The following is a 25,076-nucleotide window of genomic DNA, read 5'->3' on the forward strand; positions in this document are numbered from 1 at the left end:
AAAAATAAAAATATTGAGAAAACTAACAAAATAATATAATATATTTATAATGAAAATACAAAATAATAAATAAATAAAATGTCAAAAATAGCAGAATATTAAATAAGTAAAGCAAATACAAAAAATAAAATAAATAAATAATAATAAACTTAATTTTAACAAGTAAGAAGGCTCCAGTCGAGACTGCTCGACTAGGAGATACCCTGAACCCTCCAAACTGATATTCTAATCATTCTGGACTTCTTTTATGCACACATACATACACATGCACGTATAAGCACGCGCTTTGCAAACTGCGCAGCTAGCAGCGGCTGCGCTTGGGCTGCACTGCAGTGTGGGCAATATAACGAGAATTTATTTGTTGAATAATTTCTTTTGTAGACATACGATCTTAATGAAACTTTTAGAGCGTAATCATATGGCTTAAATGTGTGTACATTTCAAAGCACAAGTCTCTAGTACTTGAAATGCGTTTTTTACAAATTGGGGGCGAAGGGGGCGTGGTATCCAAAATCTGTAAATTACAAAATCTTTGTATCCATTAACTTTATATACAACGCAAATTTGAAGTCTCCAGGTCTAAAAGTGTTCAAAATAAGCTGAAAAAACATTGTCGATTTTTCGATTATTCTCGATAAAAAAGTTATCGGATGAGTTATCGAAAAAATAAAGCAAACTTGTACTGCCTATGGTATACACGAGTATGCTTGCCAAATTTCAGCTCTCTAGCTCTTATATCTTCTGAGATTCTTTTGCTCATACGGACGGACAGACGGACAGGGCTATATCGACTCAGCTCGTCGTCCTGATCAAGAATATATATACTTTATGGGGTCTGCGATGATTCCTTCTGCCTGTTACATACTTTTCACAAAACCATTATACCCTGATTTCCCATTTTCAATGGGTTCAGGGTATAAAAATCCTTGTTTTATTTTTCATAATTGTTTTTTTTAATAAAAAAAGTAAATAAATGAAAAAAAAAATGAACAATTGAAAACCCCATTTTCAATGGGTTCAGGGTAAAATACAAAATTAAATTAAAAATATTCGTTGATTAATTTTAAAATAAATAATATATAATAATAATTAATAAATAACATTTAATAATGAATATTTTAATAAAAAATTCAATAAAAATGTATTCATGGTTTTATTTTTCATAGAATGTTATAAATATTTTTAAATTGAACGAGTATGCAGCAGTTCGAGCAACTCGCTTGCACTTATGTCACTATATAACGACTATATAAAAATTCCTTTATCTGCCATAAGGAAAATTAGAGCTGCCTACCGAACACGTCGATGCCCAGAGCGTGGGACAAAGTCTGTGCCAGATAGGTTTCATCATGCACGCCATAGAAGAGCACAGACTTGGGACCTGTAAGGAGTTTAGCATATTCATGTAAATATATCTACATACACCCTGTCTGGACACGACTCACCCTGTGCAAAGAGCAAACTCTCCGATGGCATCTGCTGCAGTCGACGCTGCAGCTCCAGCTCTGGCCCTTGGAAGGCCTCCTCCAGCGTGCTCACCGGCTGCGTCTCCTCGCTCATATCGCGACTGGCGCTGAGGTAGTTGCCATTGGTCAGCAGCACCAGCGTGAGCTGATCCTTGTGGCCCAGCAGCTCCGAGAGTGTGGCATTGAGCAGCTGCAGCTGCTGGCTGACCGCCAGCTGCGGCTGGACATAGTGCTCGACGAGCAGCAGATGGCCCACACCTGGTCGCTGGAGCACCTGCATCGCTTTGTGCAGCATCAGCTGTAGCGTGGGCGCCCGGGCGTTGCCACTCAGATCTCCATTGGCCAGGACGCCCAGCAGATAGTCCAAGCTGCTGCCATTGATGGAGCTCAGCTCCTGTGCCTGCTGCACCAGCTCGAAGCGTCTGCTGGGCCTGAGCTTCAGCTTCTGATTCTGCCAGTCGCGCAATAGATTGCGTCCGGCTCTGGCGCGGCACAGCAACTCATCCACTGGATCCCACTCGTAGCTGGGCACCTTGGCATTAAAGAGCTGCCGTCCGCCGCCCAGCAGCACGTTGAGAGACTGCCCCGCTGCGCTTGAGATGAGCTGCTGGGCCACATCCTGGCAGCCAGCCTCGATAGCACCCACTGGCATCAGGCCATCACACTCCCAGTTGCTCGGCGTCAGCTGCGCATAGAGCGCGGAGCCCATGGCGCTCGTCAAGCGTTGATTGGTCACGAAACCTGTGCGAAAACCCGCCAGCTGCGCCTGCCGCAGCACGCTCAGCAGCTCCGACTCTCTGCTGCTGCAGTTGCTCCGCAGACGCTGCACCGCTGCCAGAGGCACGCCCGACCAGAGTGAGCGAAGAGCAGCCGTTGCATCACAGGGCGAGCTGTAGCTGCAGCTGTTCTTCAGCCTTATACATAACTAAGTACAATAAATATTTACGAAGAAAGTACAACTTATGTTTCTTACATTTATAGAGAATTTTCAGATGGCCAACTATAGAATGATATAGCTTTATCTCTTCTATTATGCATATTCTTCTTGAAGTCAATCAATCAGTCAGTGCAGATATATTTATTGACGTTAAGTCAATCATTTACTCACACAGTCGGTGAGGCAGTCAATCAGTATGCCAACCGGTCTATAAGTCAGACTGTCAATCAGTCTACCAGCCGCTCAATCAGTATAGTATTCTGTCAATCAGGTAATTAGTACACAAGGACAGTTAGGTATACGAAACAGTTAGTCCATCAAATACTCAGTCAGCAAGTCAGATAATAACTTTGAATGACTGATTGATTCAATCAGTTGACAATCCGCATATTAGACGGCACATCAATCAAGCAATCTATATTAATCAATTAGTCAGCATATCAGTCATGACTGTTAGTCAACAGTCAGTCCATAAATCATTGTTAATTAGTATATTAGGCCGTCAATAAGTAAGGTACTACTTACTAGTCGTTAATAGATCAATCAATATATGATTCACTGGATGCCTAAAAGTTGTTGCTTTCACTCAAAAAATATAGAATGCAAGTTAAGGACCTGCAACATTAATGTTTACACATTTTATAATGGTTGCTAGCAATTTCGCTCAGTGTATTTGTCAGTATATTGGAGCTCCAATTCGAGTTTTGGGTTAACCCTTTGCATGGCTCAACAGCGCGACGTCTCTGTTTTGGTAATTAAATGTTGCGCACATTGTTTGTGGGACGCCGCAACTGTTTTATTGCATGGGCGTGGCACACACACATGCACACACATCTAATTGTCATTTGAATATTGCAAAACCTTTGACCAACTATTCGCTTATGAATTTTCAATTAAACGCATCGAACGCCGTTTACCATCCGCCACATTTGTCGTTATGCGAACTGCGAATTGCGAATTGCGAATTGCGAATGCAAATGCAAAATTATTGTCGCAATTACAAGTTGTTAACCTGCTGTCACGCCCCATTGACCCTAGCCGGCTAACCCTAGTTACCCCAGCTACACTTAGCGAAAGCCACACAAAATTAAATGTTGAAATGCTTGATTTGAACTTTTAAAGATTAAAACGAAAGAAATCTACACACGGCACAAAAATGTTCTTTCTTATTTCCTACAAAAGTTTTTCATGAAAAAAATTAAATAAATAAACTTATTATATTATTTTTAAATACAAAAATCATTAAAAGGATTTCATTTTCATATTCATTTTATTTCATTTTCTTATTTAACTAATTTTTTTAAACCATACAAAAATTTTTTAAATCTATAAATCTTTTTTCAAGTTCAACAGCCAATTTTCGCCAAGTGCAGTTGGGTAGCCGTCATTTTGACGCTTTGAAGTTGCTTTGCATTGACATGTGGTCAGTTTTCCCTGTCACAAATGCAACAGCAGCTGCCCCTTGCCGCTCGCCACTCGCCACTCGCCCCTTGATACCTGCTACCTGCTACGACGCTTTATCAATTTGTCATTTTATCTATTTGTCTGTTGGCTTTGACAGTTGGGCTCAAAACATCAAATACGCCCCACGGCATTCACAGACTTTTCTGTCTAAATTATATCCGATGGCTATTTTCCAATCATGCTGTGAATGGTGTCTTACGCATTGCGTGTGGCCCACTTCTAGTTGCTATACCCAGTATGCCCGCCCTAGTCACATAATCGTAACATTTACCTGTAAGTAGTTTAGCTATGTTACTTAACATTTACGTTGGCCGTACGCACTGTAGAAGCTTTAGACAGGCTGCCCGGTTCGTGTAATAGCTAAAGTTTTAACTGGCGCCACCTGTCGGCAGTTTAGTGCAAACGCATGGCTTACATGGCCGACATGACATACACACACAAAGCGTGCTTGCATTTACATACGCACATATGTACGTACAAAATGTATGCATGTGCATGCTTAGACTACTGTGTGTGTATATACTTATTTATATAACTGCTGTGACGGCCGACTTCCTGTCAGTTGGAACCTGGAGCATGGAAAGAGATAGAGAAAAGCCGCCTGGAAGGACAGTGGCTCAACGAATACTAAATCCTAGTGCTGCCTGCAAAGTGGAACAGATATTTATTGTAATTTTTACATTTAAGCAATTCAAATGTACAAGTTTCTATGGAAAGTCAAAGATGGATTACCTACAGTAAATTGATAAATAAATATACCTAGATATTGATATATAAATAAATATAAATAGAATGATATAAAAGAAGACAAATGTATCTACAGATAATTATATGAACGTAAACCTAGATATGTATATTTTTATATAGACCATGATACCAATTAAGAATCTGTTGACAGATATTGATACATTTTTATCTACAGTCAAGCATGTGTGTCTGTGGATAGAGTATACTAAACAAAGAAATGTATCTGTATGTGCACTGAATTTGCATCTGCGTCTATGATAAAAGGATAAAGATGCTTATGAATGCATGACAGATATGGATGAAGATACATATATATATATATATCTATAGACAGACATCGAAAAATATATAAGTGTGTCTATGCAGTTAGCAAAGGATACACATGCATCAGACATAGATAGATCAAGATAAACACGTATTTATGGACAGATGAAAATAAAGATCCTCATGCATCTAAAGATGGATACAGGGATACTATGCATAGATGGACAATGTAAATTGAAAGATAGACAGACTTGGATGAGACCCACACTAAATATAGACGAATCAGACACACATTCCCATCTATACATTGATAGAGATACATATGTGTGTATCTGTAGCTCGTTATAAACATAGATAAATATGTATCTATTCCAAGTTGCAATTAGTGTCGAGTGCTTGTCAAATTGCAGTCAACAAGGAATTGGGCCGAGCTTTTTGACCATACCGGGGATGGGCGGTGGGCCATGTGGTATATGGGGTATAGGCATGTGGCATGTGGCAACGCAGCTGGTGCCGTCAACTAATTGAAGGACATGGCAGCAACGGCAGGAGTTGGAGGGACAGCCGCAGGAGCAGCAAGAGCAGTTAATGCAGTTCAACAGCTGCTGACGCCCACGCTGCCCAAGTAACTGAAATGCCAAGGCGTGGGCGAGCCCAAAGCAAAGTGAGAGAGAGAGAGAGCGAGAGAGATATATAGAGTGAGAGAAGGAGACACTGTCTGAGAGTAGGAGAAGTTCCGAGCTATGTGCAATTGGGCTCTGCTCTGCTCTGCTCCACTCAGCTCTGCTCTTGGCAAATGGCTGACCTTGTCCTCTCCAACAGCGAACATCCAAGAGACTTTTCCATTTTCCATTGCATTTCCATTTTTCACATTTCCATATGGATGGTCAGTGTTGGAAAATGTTGAGTATGCACTCACGTTGACGTCAATCAATCAAGCATTCAATCAGGCATACTAACAATCTATTCGAAGTGGAAAAACGTTTCCCCATAAATGAAACGTGATTTTGTTTTGCTGTTATTTTGTTTAATGTTTTAGTAATGATTTATTGAAACTCTTGTTTTTATTAGATCATTAGCAGCAGTAAATCAATATTGGAACTAGTTCATTTCGCCAAAATGTCATATCATTTGACTAATATTGGCACTGAACAATGAGAAGGTCTTAAGATTTTAATGATGACTTGTTCATTTATCGCTGCTTAATATTTCATATGAGTTTGATATTATTTGGTGATTAGTTTAAATTGCATTGTCTGTACCTTAAGCTATATCTTTATAAATTGCTGTCTGTGATTAAATTATTTTTGTTGCGTTTTTCTTTCTCTGCATTTACAATACCAATATTTACATATAATTATACATATGTATGTATATAATATATATACTATATATATACAAATATTTTTCTAACAACGATAATTATAATTTTCGATTATAAAAAAGTTCATTTCCATATTAAGCACACGCACATACCCACACATATATAAATATAGTATGTAAATGTATATTTGACAAGCACTGTAATTTTCATGGCTGATTGCATTTCAATCTCACTCGACAGTTTGAAAGTAATTGCATATACATCCATGTATGTATGGAAAACTAATAAGATGAAATTTACATACGTACATACATTTATACGTTAATACATTTACATAAATGTATATATACCGTTATAAATTGCATGTAATTCCGTGTAATTTAATTGAACCTAATCGTAATTCTATGCAATCTCGTTTCTATCGAATTCATGCAAAGCAATTAGATTAGATAACAATTTAAAATGATTAGATATGCCTGCAGTTGAGTGGAATGCTAAGAGCTGAACTAAATTTAATCAGACATAAAGTACATACTCGGAAATAAAAAATAATAATAAAACGAAAAATAAATTTAATGAATAAATATTTTATTTTAAGATTGCGACAAAAATTTTTATTTAAATTTCTAATAATTTTAAATTTCAATTTCAAGCTCTCGCATATTAGAGAGTGCTCACTGTGCTTCGAAACAAGATCATAAAAGAAAATGGAAAATTTGTTGTCCATCACTGGCATAAGTTGCGAGCTATTGATTATAAGTGCAGCTATAAGCACACATAAATATATATGTATACATACACATATACACTTTTATGTAGATGTATATAATGTAGTTTTCTCATCTGTTTGCATCTGAGCGCTTTATAACCAAAGCAAATACAGTTGACAACTGACGACGACAGCAGCGAAACCAATACACACCCTCTCTCACTACTCTCACACTCACACACACAGTCATCGTGTGAGTGCGCTCTCTTATACTAATGCATTTTGATACTGGCCTTGAACGTGAGTTGCATTTCGTCGCAAGCAAAAACAACAAAAAAAGCTCTAAATCTGATAGAGCGGGGCAGCGTGCCTAAGGCGAAGAAGATAGAGTGTGACAGCAAGGCAGCGCAAGAAATGTGTACCAAAGCAAAAAGCTGTAAGTATATACAAACACACACGCATACGCGCGCAAACAAACAAACAAACCAAAAGCAAAAGCAGAAAACGAAATGCAAGCTGTTCGCCTGCATTTCCCGCTCTATCTTGTTAGGGCCTGCTCTTTCTCTCTCTCTCTCTCTCTCTCTCTCTCGTGCTGTTGTGCCAACTAAATTCAAAGCAGTCTCAAGGTTATCGCACACTCTCACACACACATGTACATATGTAGTATGTATATGGGTACTTGCATATGTATATATATATGCATATACATAAGCACACTCTCTCTCTTGCACTCAGCTGCGCAATATCTAGCTGTGCGCTAGGCAGTTATTGAGGTTTTTCCCTTCTTTTTTTGGCAATTTTATAAGCTCAAAAACTTTCCAATTGCATTGCCCAGCGATCCAAGTCGCTAAATTAAAAAACATAAATTCTTAGACAAAATTTACTTTTCGCCTCGTGCCATAATTCTTTTCGCTTTTTCGCCGCATGCATTCAGATGCATCTTTATAACAGTCTCCTTATAACAGCTGTTGTGGATGTAAAGTACTCTGACGAACTAGTACATATGTACATATACACATACTTCAAATCTAGAACAGCTGTTATATGTTTTATCTCTTACTAACTTACATTTTCCTTTGAAGTTCTATAAATAGGCATTAGCTACTTCGTAACCGTCCCGGTTCTTTTCAATTTGCAACCTGACTGCCTAATTTACAGCTGATTTCATTTGTGCGATAACGACGGTAACTAAAGCTACATTTCATTAATATACTATAACGTCTAATGAAATTGTAACCGTTTTGCTGGCTTTAAGCTATGTTACTGAACTTGCAACGTTGCTGTCGTTCTCAATTGACGTAAGTGACGAGGACTGCAATCGTTAGCAGGGGTGGGGGGTGTACATATGTACATACATATGTATGTGCATACATAGATACGTATTTATGTACATACACCCACACATTCACACACACACAACCAAACACGCACACAGTGGCATATAAAATGGTAAAGTTGAGAGTGTACGAAACTCGATAAATTCCATTTGTCAAGTGCGGCAAGGGTCGAATGAAATCGAAATTACTTTTATTCCAATATCCAGAGCTTCACACACACACATGTATAGGCGTGCAAATGCAATACAAAAACATACAATATGTTTTCCGTTAGCTTTGGCAGCATTGCATAAAAAGCGCCCTACCGTTTGCCATATGCGAAAGTGAGAAACATGAAAGCGAAATTTCTGGCACGAATTCCAATTGACGACTGTAGACAATAGGTCTCACTCGTTGCAATAGCGATGATTCATCGTGAGAGAGCAAAGTTTTCGTTGAGAGACGTAGCGCTAGAGAGAGTCCGTGTATCATTTTATAGCTATTTAAGGCACAAATACAAGCGCACGGTGGTGGCCCGCCCCCCTACTTCTCAGCTGCATCTGCAGCGTAAGAGCTTTTTTCAAATTCAGGTTGTTGTTGCCTGTGTTTGCTATTTCGTTCGCTCGCTTGCTCACTCGTTCATTCGCTGTTCGCCACTTTTCGCTGCGTTTCATTCCCATCGTTGCGAACAATATACTTACATAGGTTCATAGGCATGTACATACATATGTATATACAGACAGCACAGCACAATCCTTGTAGCATTTGTTTCAAGTTCACTGTCAAGGTCACCTACTCTTGACATGCGCTGCGACGGCAAAGGGCGAATTTGCAGCAGCAGCAGCAACAGCAGCTTACACTGCTTGCGAAATGTATGCAGCTAGTGGCCCCCTCTTCTTTGCCCTCTTCGCGTTCGCTGCACAACGAATGCTCGTACGCTGGCCGAGTTAGTATTTCATCACGTTCGCAATTGCGCTTGATTTTATTTCACTTCAATTTCATCGTATACACAATTTATAATAGATATGAAAATAGTCAATATGGACGTTCTGTATATATAGGTGTAGTTATGTATGTATGTATTTATATATGTACATATGTATGTATGTACATATATATATATATATATATTTCATAGGTCTGAGCCAAGTTTACCGCTTTTAGCAATGAATTCTGTTCACTTTGTATACAAAATTAAAATCATTTTAATGCCAATTCTTTAACAGTAAACAAAATATTTTCGCTCAAACTCTTAGCAGGAAAGTTCACATCGTGCCCGATGTGCCGTAAAATTAAGTTTTCAAATAAAAAATGATAATAATCGAAAACGCCGTTTGAAAATGGGAAACATCCCAATTATTACATGATCACAGTGAATATAAGGAAGCAATGCACACCTCGTCGTATGCGTAATTTGTAATTTAGCTTTAATCACAAAAATAAAAACAACAACATATACAAGTAATCCCATTTAATTATATTTAAAGATCTTTGGATAGATTGAGGTACAAAATTATTCTGTGCCTCTAATGAAATCGGGGTTCGATATTTCAAAAAATGATTGATCAACTGACTGACCGAGCAATGCCGCTCAACGCATACCAAAACTTTTGCACTTCACTATACAATTGCGGATGAGTTTGTTTATCCCAAACAGAGAAGTGCAGCTGGGCTATTCAAGCGTACATCTGCGGCTGTAGTTTTAGCAGTAGCTATAAATGGACATATTTGAGATTATATAAATGCATGTGTGAGTGTGAGTGTGTGTATCTAGGTACCCTTAATAAGACTGCGCTGAGGATGACATAAGAAAGCAGCGCAGCAACAGCGACAGATGAGGAAATTTATAAAACGAAAGGCTTGCAAATATCATCTGTTGCACAAACACAAACAGGTGCACATTCAGATACACAGATAAAGGTAAGCATGTGTACGTAGATACAAAGATACATACATACATAGATAGATGCAGATAGAGCTACACATGTATTTAACTATACAAATGCATATGTATATGTATCTCCATACATATTTCCATTCAGATACAGATATAGTCACAGGTTTAGAAACAAATACTTATAAATGTGTATATAGACATATAGATACAGATACAGATTCAAATGAGTATATATACGACACAGATATTGATACACATACAGATCCAGATGAAGATACAGATATAGCCACATGTATTCATACAGATACAGATACGAAAACATATAAAGACCTAGATACATATATATAGATGTATATGAAGACAGATTCAGATACTTTGCTTTCCGATGCAAACAGTGCAGTTGAAGCATTTAATTAAATTAAACAATTAAACAAACAAGTCAAAGAGCGTGGCGCACTTAAATACATGCATACACCTATGTACATACGTGCAAATACATACCTACATATATATAAGTGCATACATACGTGTTTAACTGTATTCACTCATACAGCAAAAAGCCCAAACCAATTCAATTAAGCAATTCAAAGGGGATGTAGGTGGTGGGGGTCAAAGAGTAAAGACGCTTGTAAATTGCAACACACGCACATTTATCTGTAGCATAAATATACATACATACATATATACATATGTGTGTCTCTGCTAATTGTTGTTGCTGTTGCAGTTAGTCAGTAAATGCGCTAATTATATACTAGCTGCAACCCGGTTAGCCCAGGCCTGGGCGCGCACTGTGCGCATATTATACTTACATATGTATATACAATACCTAGTACATGTGCATTCACACACGTACACACGTATGTTTAAATACATACTTTTGTGTATAACAGTAACTAAGGCGCGGTCAGGGTAGACTGCACAAGCTAACAGCAGCAACAGCAACAACGACGCTGTGTGTGTGAGATCAGCGGCGAATTGAAAGCGTTCGAGCAGCCGCAGCGGCAGCAGCTTCCTTTATATGCACCCGCCTCCATATATGTATGTACGTACACACATATGCGATTGTGTACGTGAATATTTTTATATGTATGGATGCCTCATGCTCTTCAGCTTCTACGCTCTTGCATGTGGTTTATTGCATAACATCCTTGAACTTGAACCGAGCTTTGGGTCGCTTTTCGCACTGGCTGCGCTCTAACTGACTCAGCGAGGCATACACATGCACACAAATGCACATTCAATTTCGCCGTAGATGAAATTTTTTAAGAATCGCCGCAAAAGCATTCGGCAACACGAAGCTTAACGAGCCGACAGCAGCCAGCAGCGAACGACGGCGACGTCGCGTCGTCGAAGGCCTGTTTAGCTGGCCATTTTTGCTGCGCTTGGCATTGAAAGCGCGACAGGCAAGCAGCGAACAACGTACCATTCCCAAACAGTCTCACACAATAATCACTGCACACTGGCAACAGGAGTCAAATACTATATAAAAAAAATAATATATATAAAATATTGATTTCGATTTTTAATAAATATATATAATTAGACACGCAAATGACATCAATTGAAATTGCCAAAATGAAAAAAAAAAAATAAATAAATAAATAAATAATAATAATAAAAGAAAAACAAACAAGAACAATTAAATAGCAATATAAATATAAACAATAATAAATTAATTGTGCAAAACAAAATTTAAGAAGTGCGCAAAAGTAAAGAACAAATTAAAAAAAAATTTAATTAAATTTAAGCTAAAAGTAATTGTATATATATATAAAAAAAAGTGCAATAAAATGTCTATATAAATATTTTATTTGCATCTCCTGCAAATATTACGTGTCAAACATGTGATTCCGTTCTGCTTTACTATACAAACAAATTTTTTAATAAAGCATGGAAATAAAATGTCAGTGAAAATAAAATGAGAAAAGAATAAAGATTGCATCATCCGAAGAGGTGTCAGCCAAATGTAAGGGCTAGGAAGGGAGAGAAAGTAGATTCACGCCATTGCTGCTAGGTAAGAAGGTATTTATTTTTATTACAAATTAAACTAATTCTAGTTATTTAAAATCGATATTTTTATCTTGATTAATAATATATCAAGAATCTATCATAGCGCAACAAATAATTTTTATTTACTGATAGATTTGGTAAATATTTCAGGAATGGGCTTATTTAAAAATATATTCCAATTTCTCATTAGAGGTGTATACAAATAATAAAAGTTTTTTTTAATTTTATTTATTTACTTTTATAATTATTATTTTATTATTATTTATTTATTTTTTTATTTATAATTTTTTTATTATTTTTATTTATTTATTTTTATTTTTATTTATTTATTTATTTTATTTATTTATTTATTTATTTTATTTTTATTTTAAATTGTTTTTTTTTTTTTTTTTTTTTTTTTTTTCAAAATAAGAAATAGAAAATGTGTAATATTTCCACACCTAATTTCTGTATATTTTACACATATGCATATACATCTACTAAAGTCAAATAAAAACAATAAATTTACTAGTTTTTACCAGAAAAAGCCCATTGTACTTTAAATTCGCTGCATTTCTTGCACTCAGTGTTTGGAAGTGTTCTTGATGTGTGTGTGTGTGTGTGTTTATATATGTATTCGTATATTTTTGTTCTGGAACGAAAGTGAATTGAAACAAATCATGTTACATGTCCCATACATACATATATGTAAATATGCACACATGTACATATGTATGTATTTCTTATTTAAGTAGTAATAGATCCTGTAGTCGTGCAGAAAGGGCAATATACATAAATCGTGCGCTGCAACAGCAAACGAAACGGTCGCAAAGAGCAAAAGTAAAGCTCAGTACGCGCACACCCTCATAGATAAATGTGTTATTGCTGAAACATAAAAACAAAAAAAACTATATTTTTGGTTGCGGAGCGCAAAAAGCACAACCAAAGCAAAAAAAAAAAAAAAAAACACTAACACAAACACAACAGCGCGCACAAGCACACGGATAAAAATACATACATAAACACACGCACACATTCGGGCGGACAAAAATGAGCAAAGAATGCTAAAGAACTTTCAAACATTGCGCAAGGGACAAGTAGAATACATGAATGAAAGAATGGCAATGGCAGAGAACACAGCACATAAAGGCAGAGAGAGTGTGTGAGAGAGAGAGAAAGAGAGGAAGATAGAGAGAATGAGTGAGAGCGTGAAAGAGAGAACGAAATGCGGCTGAAGGCCACGACGCGTTGTGTGGAAACGATGGCAGCGTTGGTAGCATCGGTGTGTGGGGCAGTAGGGCAACCATGATGGTGTGGAAGAACAACAGGAACAGGAAGAAACGTCAAAAACTTAACGAAACTTAGCTGCAAGTGTGAGTGAACGTGCGACGGAGAGCGAATTCTAGAAGCTAGAAGCGACATACACACACACACGTAAGCATCGCGGCTTCCATGCGGCCTGCGTCTAACGGCGACGACATTGAGCGGCGGCACCTTTAACCGATCGCAGCCCAGCGCAGTTCCTGTTTGAGTGTCCGCGTGTCCGTTGCGTAGTTTGTGTGCGGAATGCGGAAATAAAAGCCAGTTAAAATTCGGTATAAATACATATATGTATGTATGTAAGTGTCTTTCGTATGCATATTGCGTCGTGCTTGTGGTCCTGCCACGCAAAATGCCGCAAGCAACCCTCGTTTAAGCCGTTAGCGACAAAAGCCCAAAAACAAAAACAAAAAACACAAAATCTGAGCTGAGAGATGTGAAGAATGTAGCAATGAGTGTGAGTAAACTGAATTGCGTCGTAGTTACGCTTTTTTCTTTCTATTCATACATTTTGTTTTTGTTTTCGCTGCGATAACTGTTCTGGCTAGTGTTGTTATTGTTGTGCGAGAGAGACAATTGTTAAAAGAAAAGCTTGCAAACATTTTTAATACTGCACACATTCACCCATATTTACATATGTATTTGTACCTAAATACATACATATGTATGTATGTACGTACATATATACACATACACAAACGTTTGAATACGTGCGCTCCGGCACTCTCTTAATAACATTTTTTTTTCTAATTCTGTGTTTTGCCGCCGCATTTGCTGAAATATAAAAATATATTTTTATAACATAAACAAAAAAGACAAAACGAAGCATAGAAAATTAAATTGAAAACAAAATTCGCAACAACGAAATAGTGGAGAAAAACAACTTAGCACTGTGTGTATGTATATGTGTACATATATAGACGCCTATGCTTGCATGTACATACATATGCAGAATAAAGCGTAAAGAGAAAACAATCAACAAAAGGTTAGAAAAAGAAAAAAATAGAGTAACGTGTGTTTGTGTGTGTGTGTGTGTGTGTGTGTGTGTGTGTGTGTGTGTGTGTGTGTGTGTGTGTGTCCTGTTGGATTGCAAAGTTTAATAGATAGTACATATGTTTAAAACAAAAGACCTGAAGCGAACGGCAGGAATACTTGTAGGACCAGTACTCAGATCATATTCATAGTGTAAAAAGTCAAGCAAAAATTTGCATTCAAAATTTCAGCTTTAGTTTAGTTCAATGCATCTGCTGGTGATTTTTATATATTTTGATCAATTATTTTAAATTATCGAAATAATCAGATAGTCCTGCAACACACATCTAACACTCATTTTGTATAACATCGGTTAGATATATTTTTCAACACTTTAAGAAGTCATCTAACCCATACTTACATACATATGTATATGGTTAGATTACACTGAAATTGTAAAATTCCGAAAAATAGTTTTTTAAACAGTTTATTATCTATATCTCTTTATCAATACACCTATTCTCCTTTTGCTATACGGAGTTTTCACTGTATTGTGCAATAAGTAGTTTAAGTGCTCGAATGCATTTATTTATTTTCCAGTTCTAAAAAGAGACATCACGTGACTTAACCTCAAAGCGTTGCCGCCTTTTAATTGGCCAAGTGTGTTTTTTTAGCTGTTGTCTAACATTCGCGCTTATTATATAAATGCGAGTTGTTGATTACTAAACAATTCTGTGAAATTGTAAACCACACTCCACATGTATATATCTTATATATAGGCATACATAGTTGTACATAAATATATACAATGTATATGTGCGATATAGATATGAATAACACAATGGCATACAATGTACTTTGATGCAATCGCTAACTGCCCACTCATCTACAGATACTTCCCTTTATGAGTATACTTATATGCATACATGTGTATATATGTACATATGTATGTATATGTATGTAGGTATTTCTATCTCGTAGGTTTACAATCAAGAACTGAGCCATGTATCCCGCCTGTTGTTTTCTTCCTCCAGCCCTCGCATTGACAAACCGCAAACCCGACAAAGTACACAGTACTTTGTGTCTCTCTCTCTGTGCGTGTGTGTGAGTTCATGCATGTGTATGTAACTGTGTATTTATATCTAAACTTCCAGTCAAGTTGTGCTTGCGTGCTTTGTTTTGGTCTTGTTTGTGCAAGCTGTGAGATTTGAAAAACTTTACGTAACAGCTCAGCATGCGAATATTGAGAGCAACAGGAGGTGGAAGAGAGGAGCGAGAGGGAGTTAGGGAGTGTGTGAGGGCAAAGTCATCTTTACAGTCTTGCGATAATTGCAAAATAATGACGTCATCCATGAGGGGAAATAAAACTAGAAGGTGCAAATATTACAAATTATTGCAGCTAGTTTGTGTCGATTAAAGACGCAAACAAAAATGTGCTTAAAATAAATACAGATTAATTTTTAAAGAGAATGAAATTCGTATGTTTTTATAACTTTGTGAACCACTGTGCTATTGAATAAGTAAAGTACCAATTTCCACCCATTTCTGCTTGGGATATTTAATAAAAAGTACCCAAATTGATACTTTGAAGCAAATTCACTTGAGATAATTCGCGGCAGTCTTAATTAACATCGAATTGTAATCAATAGCGCAGTTAACAAATTCTAGTTTTTCAACAAACAAAAACAACATGCCAAATACCAAAGAAAGCTGAAAATCGCTAAACTAACAGAGTGTCTATCCCAGAGATACACATGCATACACATACACTTAAACATAGGGCATATTAAAGCGCAAACACATGGCACGAGTGAAAAGAGAAAACCTAAATAATTGTGTACGATGGCGGCGTTGCTGCTGGCGTCGGCGTCGACGCCGTCGACGTCTTCTTCATTGCTGTTGTTGTTATTCAGCAGTGTGTCGAGGTGGTGGCGGTGGCGGGCTGTATGTGTTTCAAGTTCAAGGTTAAGATACTAGTTGTACATGGGACCAGCGGTGCGAGCGAATAGGCAATAGCTGCCACAGCTTTTGCTTGTGTGTGTAAATGTGTGATAAACCAGTTTGGCACGTTTCGCTGCGCAAGCGAGAGACGACGAGGCAGCAGGTCTGAGCGAGAGGGCGCACGCCAAAGAGACACAGCGAGAGCGTCAAACAAAGAGGAAGAGGAAGCCAACGAAAAGCACAACCAAAAAGCAATTCGCCACAAACACAAAATTTAACGAAAGATAGCGAAAAAAAAAAAAAAAAAAAACAGAGCAACAAATTTAAAATCAACAATACGTACGATTGAATAACTACAGTTGTGTAGTGTCGCTTGTCTATCTGCGTGTGTTTTCGTTCACTCTCTGTTTTTATTCTCTCTCTCCCACTCTCACATTGCTCAAAATAGTTATTAGCTTTAAATTTGCCAACCGCATTGCTTTTGACTTCTTTTTAACACTTATTCGCATTTCTATGTGCTTTATAGCACTTCCAATTCCATTTCCATTTAATTATCTATCTGGCTCACTCTCTCTTCAATTGAAATGCTGTTGTAGATTGTCTTTGCCGCTTGCAATCGGAATCGCAATCGCATGCTTTCTTCGCAGCCCCTCCCCCTACACCTACGTACCATACACTTTTATGACAATAACAAAAATGAAAAAAAAAAAAAAAAGACGAACTTTTAGCTCTTCATTTAATTATACGCCTGGCGCCGAATCGGCTTAATGGATTTTTAGCTTACGAAATTTGACACAAAAACAAAAGCCAAATCAATTTTATGCCCATTTCCTCCGCGTTAAAAAAAGTGCACTGCTCAAAATTACCAAGGTTAATTTACTAAAAAAAAATTAAATTTTATATTTGAATTAAATTGGCATAGTTTCCGAGTTCGTTGCACGGCAGCAATTTTAATATTCACAAAGACCTTGGCGTGGCATTATAAAATGCAATCCAAAATCAAATATGCAAAATTTCTTATTTCAACATTTATTGAATAGATTGCTATAAAATACAAAATTTTAATAAATACTAGCTACTAGCTTCTTAGCTATAATGTATATATAATAAATAATAATTAAATCGTATATATCCATTTTATAATTTGCAATGAAAATGAACATAAAATTCTAGATATATTTGGCATATACATTCAACCTTAAAGTTTAAGATAGTAAATCTTAAAAACTAATATGAATGCTGCAAGCTTTTACAATTCAAGACAAGACAACCAAATTTGCAAGCGCAAATTCTGACAAAAAAAAAAAAACTACAATTTAAGCAAATTTCATTCATAATTTATTAATATATTTGACTTCACAGATAATATCACATATGTATGTGTGTATTTCACTGTGATCAAGAATGTGCAATCCGTTGAGAGTGACCTTCATTTTGCATACTGTAACACATTCTCATACCCTACAAACATTTGTATATATATATTTTTGTATATATATATATATATATATCGCATATTCATATTTATGTATGTACATATGTATTTGAATTCCCATAGACGGTTGCCAAGTGTGAAATTTGCACGTGTGCCGCTACATAAATAAAATGCAAATATTTTTGGGTCTTCAAACGAAATAAACAAATGTTCAAATTTGACAAAAACGAATGTTGAATGCCCTAACAAATGTAGATACACACATACATACATGACTAAAAGAGTGAATAAATTTATAAATAAGTGTGTCAAAACTGTTATCGATTAATTGTGATGTGACAAGTATTTATACTAAAGAAAAGTGCATTTTATAAGACATTTATAAGAGTCTGTAAAAGAGTATGCAACTGGTAGGCGAATTCATATGCCCAGTCACTCACATCCACTCCCATCACCAAATTTTTGATTATTGTTTTTTTATTCTTTTGGCTGCCTCCTGCAATTTTCGTTAAGTTAATATTTACCTATGGAATTTCAAACAAAATTTCATTTTGTATATTTATTTTTAGTGTGCCAGCGTCAGCATGGAAATTTAATTAGCGACAGTCGAGTGAACCAGCTACAACAACATCAATGATAGCAAGCACACACACACTCTACATAGAGATACGCCTACACATAATGGAGGACAAAAAGGGCCAGCGAAGTAAAAGTAAACACAAATAATACCAAAAAAAAAAGAGGGAAAAAATTAAGAAAAATAAATCATGCGAGCAGAAGAAGCAGAGTTACAAAATGTGTTTAGCTTTCGCATGACGCCAGCAAACAGCAGCGACTGCGACAGCGACCGAGGCAGAGCCAGCAAATGGTAAACAGCAACAGCAGTAGCAATAAAGGAACAATGAAAATGCAGCAGCAGAGAGTCGTCGCGAAGCCCTCCCTAGCCCACTGTTGCTGGTGCAACTGACGTTGGTGCGCTGTGTGTGCGAGCGAGCGGACAAACAAAAATGGCGCATGACATGCGCATTGGGCAAGCGGCTAACTTGAACTTGAAAATGTTTTTATTGTTGCGCTTGTCGTCATCGAAGGTTGTGTGTGTGTGTTCCATTTAATATGACGCGACTGCGACGCCAGCAGAGCACAGAGAGTAGCGCTAAGCCGGCAAACTAACAGAAAAAGAGTGGAAAGCAACGAAGAGAGACTGGGACAGAGACAAAACGAGAGACGCAGAGAGTAAGAGAGCGCGGCGAAGGCGTAAGCAAGAGTGAGCACGCTGCTAGGCTAAGCTTGCTAGCAGCAGGTATGTATATATGTATGGATATGTGTGTGTGTATATATGTATGCATATATGTCTGCACCATGTGAGAGGTAAATAAGTCAATGTGAAAAGAAAAACAAAAACAAACGACGAAGTGAGAGAATGCGAAAGCTTTTTTTTTATAGCTTTTGCGTGGGTGACTTAAAGCAGCGCAGTTGCGTCGCTGCCGACGTCTGCCAACTGTTTGCTTTTGTTGTATGCCCAATAGCCAGCTGCCCGAGACTTTCTCTTTCGCTGCGTCAATGTGTGTGCATGTGTATATGCGTGTGTGGGCGTGTGAGTGAATAATGCTGTTGCATATTTACTGGGATACAATGACGCGCACCTGTGCGAACACAGCTGCAGCCAACAGGATGCTGTTGCGGCTGCGATGCCTAGTTGCCAGCCCGTCACACAGTTATTCAGTTCTTCAGTGGTTCAGTGTCGAACGCACTCCCGTCGAGGTCAGGCAGCTACGAAACGAAGCACCGTTGTCATACATACATGCATATATATATATATATATAAATAACTATCTATATAGATATGTTAGTATGTCTGTGTGGAATTGCTATATGAGTGGGTTAATTGTGTGACGCTCAAAGGAAAAGAAGCAGACAAAAAAATATTGAAAAACAAAAATAACATATTCAGGTGTGGAAAAATTGATTAGCAGCTAAAAATATAAATGTGTGTGTGCGTGTGTCAGCGTGTTCTGTGTGAATTTTTCTGTACTGTGTCATGTGATTTTTAATGTTTTCCTAGCATATGGAAAGCAAATTCTGAATAATGTATGCAGTGCACACACACATATATATAGAGACGCACACACACACACTATGAGTCTTAGCTCATACTGCGCCTTGGCATATGCAACACATTTTTGTCTTGTTTTTATTACGCTTTGACCTTTTCATATACACACACATACACAAACGCACACACACGCCCTTAGCACAAGATGTGATGCGTAAGCAAAAGCAGCTTTTCTATTATTTACTATGCAACATACATACATATACAGTTAACTACATATATATGAATGTACACATAGATATATTGTGTATGTATGTAATTTTGTATGTTTGCTTGTTACATTAATCGGGCAGCTGGCAAAAAATTTAAACCATAAATCATAAGGCAAAACAAAAAAAAGAAAATGTTTATATTTTGAAATACAGTACAGAGCTCTTTAAACCGGGCACCTGAGGAATATTTGCGCTTTAATGTGATATGGCTAGAATAAAATATTATAAGAAAGCATGTTACAAAAAATATTTAAATACAAAAAATAAATATATTTTTATTTAGATTTTGAAGTTAAAAAATATTTATTTACAAAAGAATTTTATACATTTTTTTCTTTATCAAAATAAAAAAAGTTTGTGAATAATAAAAAGAATAGATAAAATTTAAAACTTGTTCATATAAAGGAGGATATAGTGATTTATGTATATAGTGCATCGTATAGTGTGAGGTATATAGAGAAGAGTATATAAACCAGGTGTATATAGATTAGATGGATATAGATTAGGGCTTTTCCTGTATATATAAACATAGATGAATATGAGCTAAGTAATTTAGATAAATCAATGTTAGTTTACCTAAGAATTGACTTATTTAAAAACTACCAAATTCTGTTTAAAATTAAATTCAATCAAGAGAAATGCTTCAAAATCTATCTTTAACAACATATAACCATATTTGAATAGATTTTCCTGAACCTTTTGTTGCTTAGTGTAAAGTGAATTGTGAAATTCAAATTGATGTGAAGCAGTCAGTGAAAAATGCAGTGTAAAATAAGTGAAAAAGTATGTAGTATAAATAATAATAACAACTACATCTAAAACTATAACAACAAAGCAGCGACTGCAACTGAATTGAACAATGGCAGCTGGTTTGTGTCTTCGCTAAGCTTTTTTTAGCTGAGAAAGCTTTCTCTCTGTGCAATTGCCGCTGGGATACACCCTGTGCTCGCTTTGAATATGTTGCAAGTGAACACAGCTGGTGGTATCCAGAGGCCGTTGACAGCCAATGCAACAACAGCAACAACCACAACAACAACGACGACGACAGCAACAGGCACAGGGTGAGTAGCGCTTCAAGATGATTTTTTTGGATCAAGATGATTTTTTTGGATTTTCTTTGCAAGTCTCCTAAGTTTTATCATTGTTTTTAATTTAAAGTGATATTTTTTCCTAATTATCTTTTAATTTAACTTTGTTTTCAATTCATTTGACCATACTAAATATTTCTTAGCCATAAGCTTTCTTTAATGAATTTTCATTTATCTACCCCACGGAATAATCAAATGAAAAACGAAAAATTATGTAAAGAAAATTCAATCGAATGTTGCCCAAATTCAAACATTGCGAAAATTTGTGCAAAATAATTTTAAGAAATTGATTAAGAAATAATTGAATTAAAACAAAAATTGCATATTATATTATATTATTCAGCATTTACTTCTTGTTCGTATACATCTTGATCTTCGACAAACAAATTTAAATTTTTAGTTCTCAATTTCTCGATTGTAGCAAACCAAAACGAAACATCAATACGCATCTTTTCCACTATTTCGTACTCATCAAGCCTCTCAGCTGGAGGCGTGGCACAGAGAAGTGCGCTTGAATGCGCTGAAAGCGAAAGAAACGCTCTGAAAAATTTTCGATTAAAATGTAATTATGCCAGTCAAAGAGTTTTCAGTATTAATGCGAGTGAAATTGTGATACCCTGTATCAATTATGAATGAAAGAATGGTGGGGTATAATGGGCTAACAGGTGAAATCTAATAGTATACCTTTTTCATTCAAGGCAAATCGATAAATATGAATCTTGAGTTTCGCACACCTGTGAAAAAGTTAGAAGTTACAGCTGTCTTTATAAACATACCCAATGTAAATTATTAATATATGAATAACTTATTCATTTTAAGCAAATCGACATATCGATTTCAATGTCATTTATGGTAAATATTGAATGAAATATATATTGAATGAAAATCATTTGGTCAAACTCTCAGATTAGAAAGCCTAAATGTTACGAAAAGGAATATAAGCATACTTAAGTGAATTAATCATAAGTACTGAAATAGTCCTATAGTCGAAATTCTGATAAATCGATGACTATCGATATATGTTTTGCTTTTTGCTATATCTCGAGAATTAAAAGACCTATGATAATATAATTTGATAGGCAGACTTTGATATAGCAATATCAATATGATCAATATGACAAACAATTTTCCGTCGAATACCGTCGATATCAGGCTGAACGGGTGTGCACAACAGGTTACACACCCTTCACCCCGCAATTTTATTTAATTGATATACAATTGAAGCTCTAGATAAATTCAGCTAAAGGGCATCTATTGCCTGATCAAACTGTTGCTTGGCAAGGCTTAACTTTTTCCTTGAAGTTGGCCAAAACAATTAAAAGAGATTTTTGTTCATGCTGCAATTCGAATTGGTTTCAAAGAAAATCTCGCGTGCAACGCAAAAATTTTCTATTTTCGTTTCGCTTTGGCTGCTGTTTGCTGTTTGTGCCGCTTTTTCGACTTTTTGGCTCATTGACAGCACGGTCAAAGAGAGGGGTAAGACACTGAGTGGGAGAGGGACCTTAAGGGGCGCAGCGGTGGGCAGAGGAAGTGCCGCTGCAAAGTGTGGCAAAATCGTTTGACATTATTTCGACATTTATTTGCATTTAGCTGCATTTTTGTCACTTTTGCATTTCAAATGACCCTCAATTATCCTTTGTTGACTCTCTGTAGATTGCCGTCGCTTTGCTGCCGACCCAGAGGTCAAGGAAAGTGAAATTGATTTTAGCTGCACATGCTACCCTTTAAGATATACATATATGTCGAGTATTTCGTATGGCTTATGTAAGCAGAAAAAAGACTCACAATGCATCACCTGATTGTCTTAGCTATATATGCGCATATGTATTTATATATATCTATTTGATATAATTGATATATCTCTTATGCGCCGCTAATTCATCAAAGTTCGAGCCATTAAGTGAGCTCATCAGGGGCTATAATTTTTTTTTTTTTTTTTTTTTTTCGAATGATGAAATCAACTGCGACTTGATATATTGCAATGTTTTGTTTATTTGAAAGAGAGGGGAAAAATGTGGAATATCTAAGTGTGCTTATATACATGAATATACATTTATAGTGCATACTGTATGTAGTATATGTAGTATATAGTAGACACTTGAAATTGTTTTGAAACCAGTTTGCAATTTAGTTAGAATTCAAGCTTACGAAATAGTCTTTAAATATTCCTCATAATTGAGCATTGATTTTATCAATTCCTCTTTGTATATCATTCGTAAACTTTTTACTAGGTTTTAAGAATGTGAGAAAACTAATTGATTTATAGAAGTACTTCATAATAATTTCTCCGTTTCTTTTTCTAATAAATAGATTGGCTTTCATTTGTGATTTTAAAGCATCGTTGCTCTTTACTCATAAGCTGATAAGTCTTATATAGCTTAGCTACAATTCTATCAAAATGTTAGGCAGAGGATAAGATAGGTATTATAAACAATAGATAATTTATATAAAGTTCAAAGATTATATAAATATATATTTTTTTTAATTGAGAGCTACACAATATATGTATATGAAATGTTATTAGGTTATACTATATGAAGATCTGTTATATATATTTTATACATGTATGTATATGTATAAACGTATATCTGTCTATATATTTCGTTAAAAGTAACTAAATAATGACACGAAATGGTTTTAGTCATGCACGACGAGATTTACTGCGATAGTAGCCGCGAGTGTATATAGTATATACTGTGGTATATATGTACGTACAAATATATAGTGCTTAATTTTCAATTTAAGTTGACCTTAGAACAAAATTTGATCGATAATTTCGCATAATTGCGGAATGTGCACGTGTACAGGGTGATTCGTGTAGCAAGTGTGACACATAGTAATCCGCCTTCACGCACACAAGCACACACACACACACACAAGCACACACACACACACACACTGGTAAATCACCTTGAACATTAACGCCCAATGCAAAATGCAACTGACATGAGACAATTTTGGTGTGTGAGCGAGATAGCAGTATTCATAGCTATTCACTTTGTAGAGGGCGTAAAGGCAGCGACGTCGGCGTCAATTCAAACGTGAGAGACAGCTTGTTATACACACACATACACACATGCAAACAAATAGTTTTGTGTGGCATGAGCAGTAGCCCGTACCTACTACATTTGCGTCATGCGAACAAAGTTGTTAAAAAAAAAAGAACTTAAAAGTAAAGCAGCAAAAACAACAACAGCGGCAAATTCAAATGCAGGCGGCGACAGAGCTGCAAAGCGAAGCGAAAGCTTCAGCTGTGCTGTTTCCTGCTGTTACAAATGTGTGCGTGTGTAAAAAGCTCTCTGACGCTCGGCTGCTCTCTTCATTTAGCACTGCTCAGTTAGCTTTTGTTCGCGAGCGCTGAGCAGCTGACAGTTGCGCTTCAGCATTAGAGCAGCGTAGTTTGTAGTTTACTTTGCGCCGAACGAAATGAAAAGTTTTTGCGGGACTGTGCTCAAGTGTGTTTATGTGTGTGCTGTGTGCGCTGTTGTTTTGTGTGTGTGTGTGTTGGATGTTGGGGTGTTGTGCCACCTTGCTGCAGTTGCTGCCGTTGCAGCGAGAGAGAGCAAGTGAGCGTAGCTCGTACAGAAATAAATGCCACGGCGTTTAGTATATTTCACCTTTGCGCGTCTTTGTAGATGCCCGCGCGCCAACTCACTCCACTCGTACATGCAAGCACAAGCACACACTCACATTTATATACTTCTGTATGTGTGCCTGGCTACATTTGCTGCAAGTTTCATTCACGCCGCGTGGCCATCGAAATTTTTGTCGTCGCGTCGCGGTACACAAAGAAATTGGCCTAAAATTGTAACAGTTTCTTTTGCGACAACAGCAACAACAAGAGCACGACGAAGAAGAACAACAAAACGGCATTGCAGTCAC

At 36.6% G+C, this 25,076-nt stretch overlaps 1 protein-coding gene and 1 long non-coding RNA gene across 4 annotated transcripts; one reads left to right on the plus strand and one right to left on the minus strand.

Annotated features, from left to right (window-relative positions):
- Positions 1-1,147: 1,147 nt before the first annotated feature.
- Positions 1,148-11,324, minus strand: Alp13 (Alkaline phosphatase 13). Of its 3 annotated transcripts, XM_089462781.1 has the most exons (4): positions 10,934-11,324; positions 8,554-10,778; positions 1,446-4,511; positions 1,148-1,381 (listed from the first exon to the last, which is right to left on the minus strand). In XM_089462781.1, the coding sequence occupies exons 3-4, from the start codon at positions 2,173-2,175 to the stop codon at positions 1,281-1,283; spliced, it is 831 nt and encodes a 276-aa protein (XP_089318907.1). In that variant the 5' UTR covers positions 2,176-4,511; positions 8,554-10,778; positions 10,934-11,324; the 3' UTR covers positions 1,148-1,280. The 3 variants fall into 3 exon arrangements, with proteins under 3 accessions (XP_089318907.1, XP_017874581.2, XP_089318906.1); XM_018019092.2 differs by lacking the exons at positions 8,554-10,778; positions 10,934-11,324 and adding an exon at positions 7,980-8,543 and having other exon boundaries at positions 1,446-2,391; XM_089462780.1 differs by lacking the exons at positions 8,554-10,778; positions 10,934-11,324 and adding an exon at positions 7,980-8,543.
- LOC149270557 (uncharacterized) lies at positions 10,974-20,390 on the plus strand. The gene is made up of 2 exons (XR_016268658.1): positions 10,974-12,138; positions 18,351-20,390. It is a non-coding gene; the product is annotated as an uncharacterized LOC149270557 (long non-coding RNA).
- The last annotated feature ends 4,686 nt before the right edge of the window (positions 20,391-25,076 follow it).

The sequence above is a fragment of the Drosophila arizonae genome, chromosome 2, assembly GCF_054131065.1.
Source record: "Drosophila arizonae isolate 15081-1271.41 chromosome 2, UAZ_ARI_1.0, whole genome shotgun sequence".
Classification (NCBI taxonomy): Eukaryota; Metazoa; Arthropoda; class Insecta; order Diptera; family Drosophilidae; genus Drosophila; species Drosophila arizonae.

Bases quoted from the DNA above. Each gene is read 5' to 3' on its own strand.
- Alp13 (XM_018019092.2), bottom strand. From the start codon at position 8,009: ATGCCTATTTATAGAACTTCAAAGGAAAAT. The intron at 2,392-7,979 runs GTAAGTTAGTAA...TATTGTACTTAG, and splicing joins ATAGAACTTCAAAGGAAAAT to TTATGTATAAGGCTGAAGAA. The intron at 1,382-1,445 runs GTGAGTCGTGTC...AACTCCTTACAG, and splicing joins GAGTTTGCTCTTTGCACAGG to GTCCCAAGTCTGTGCTCTTC.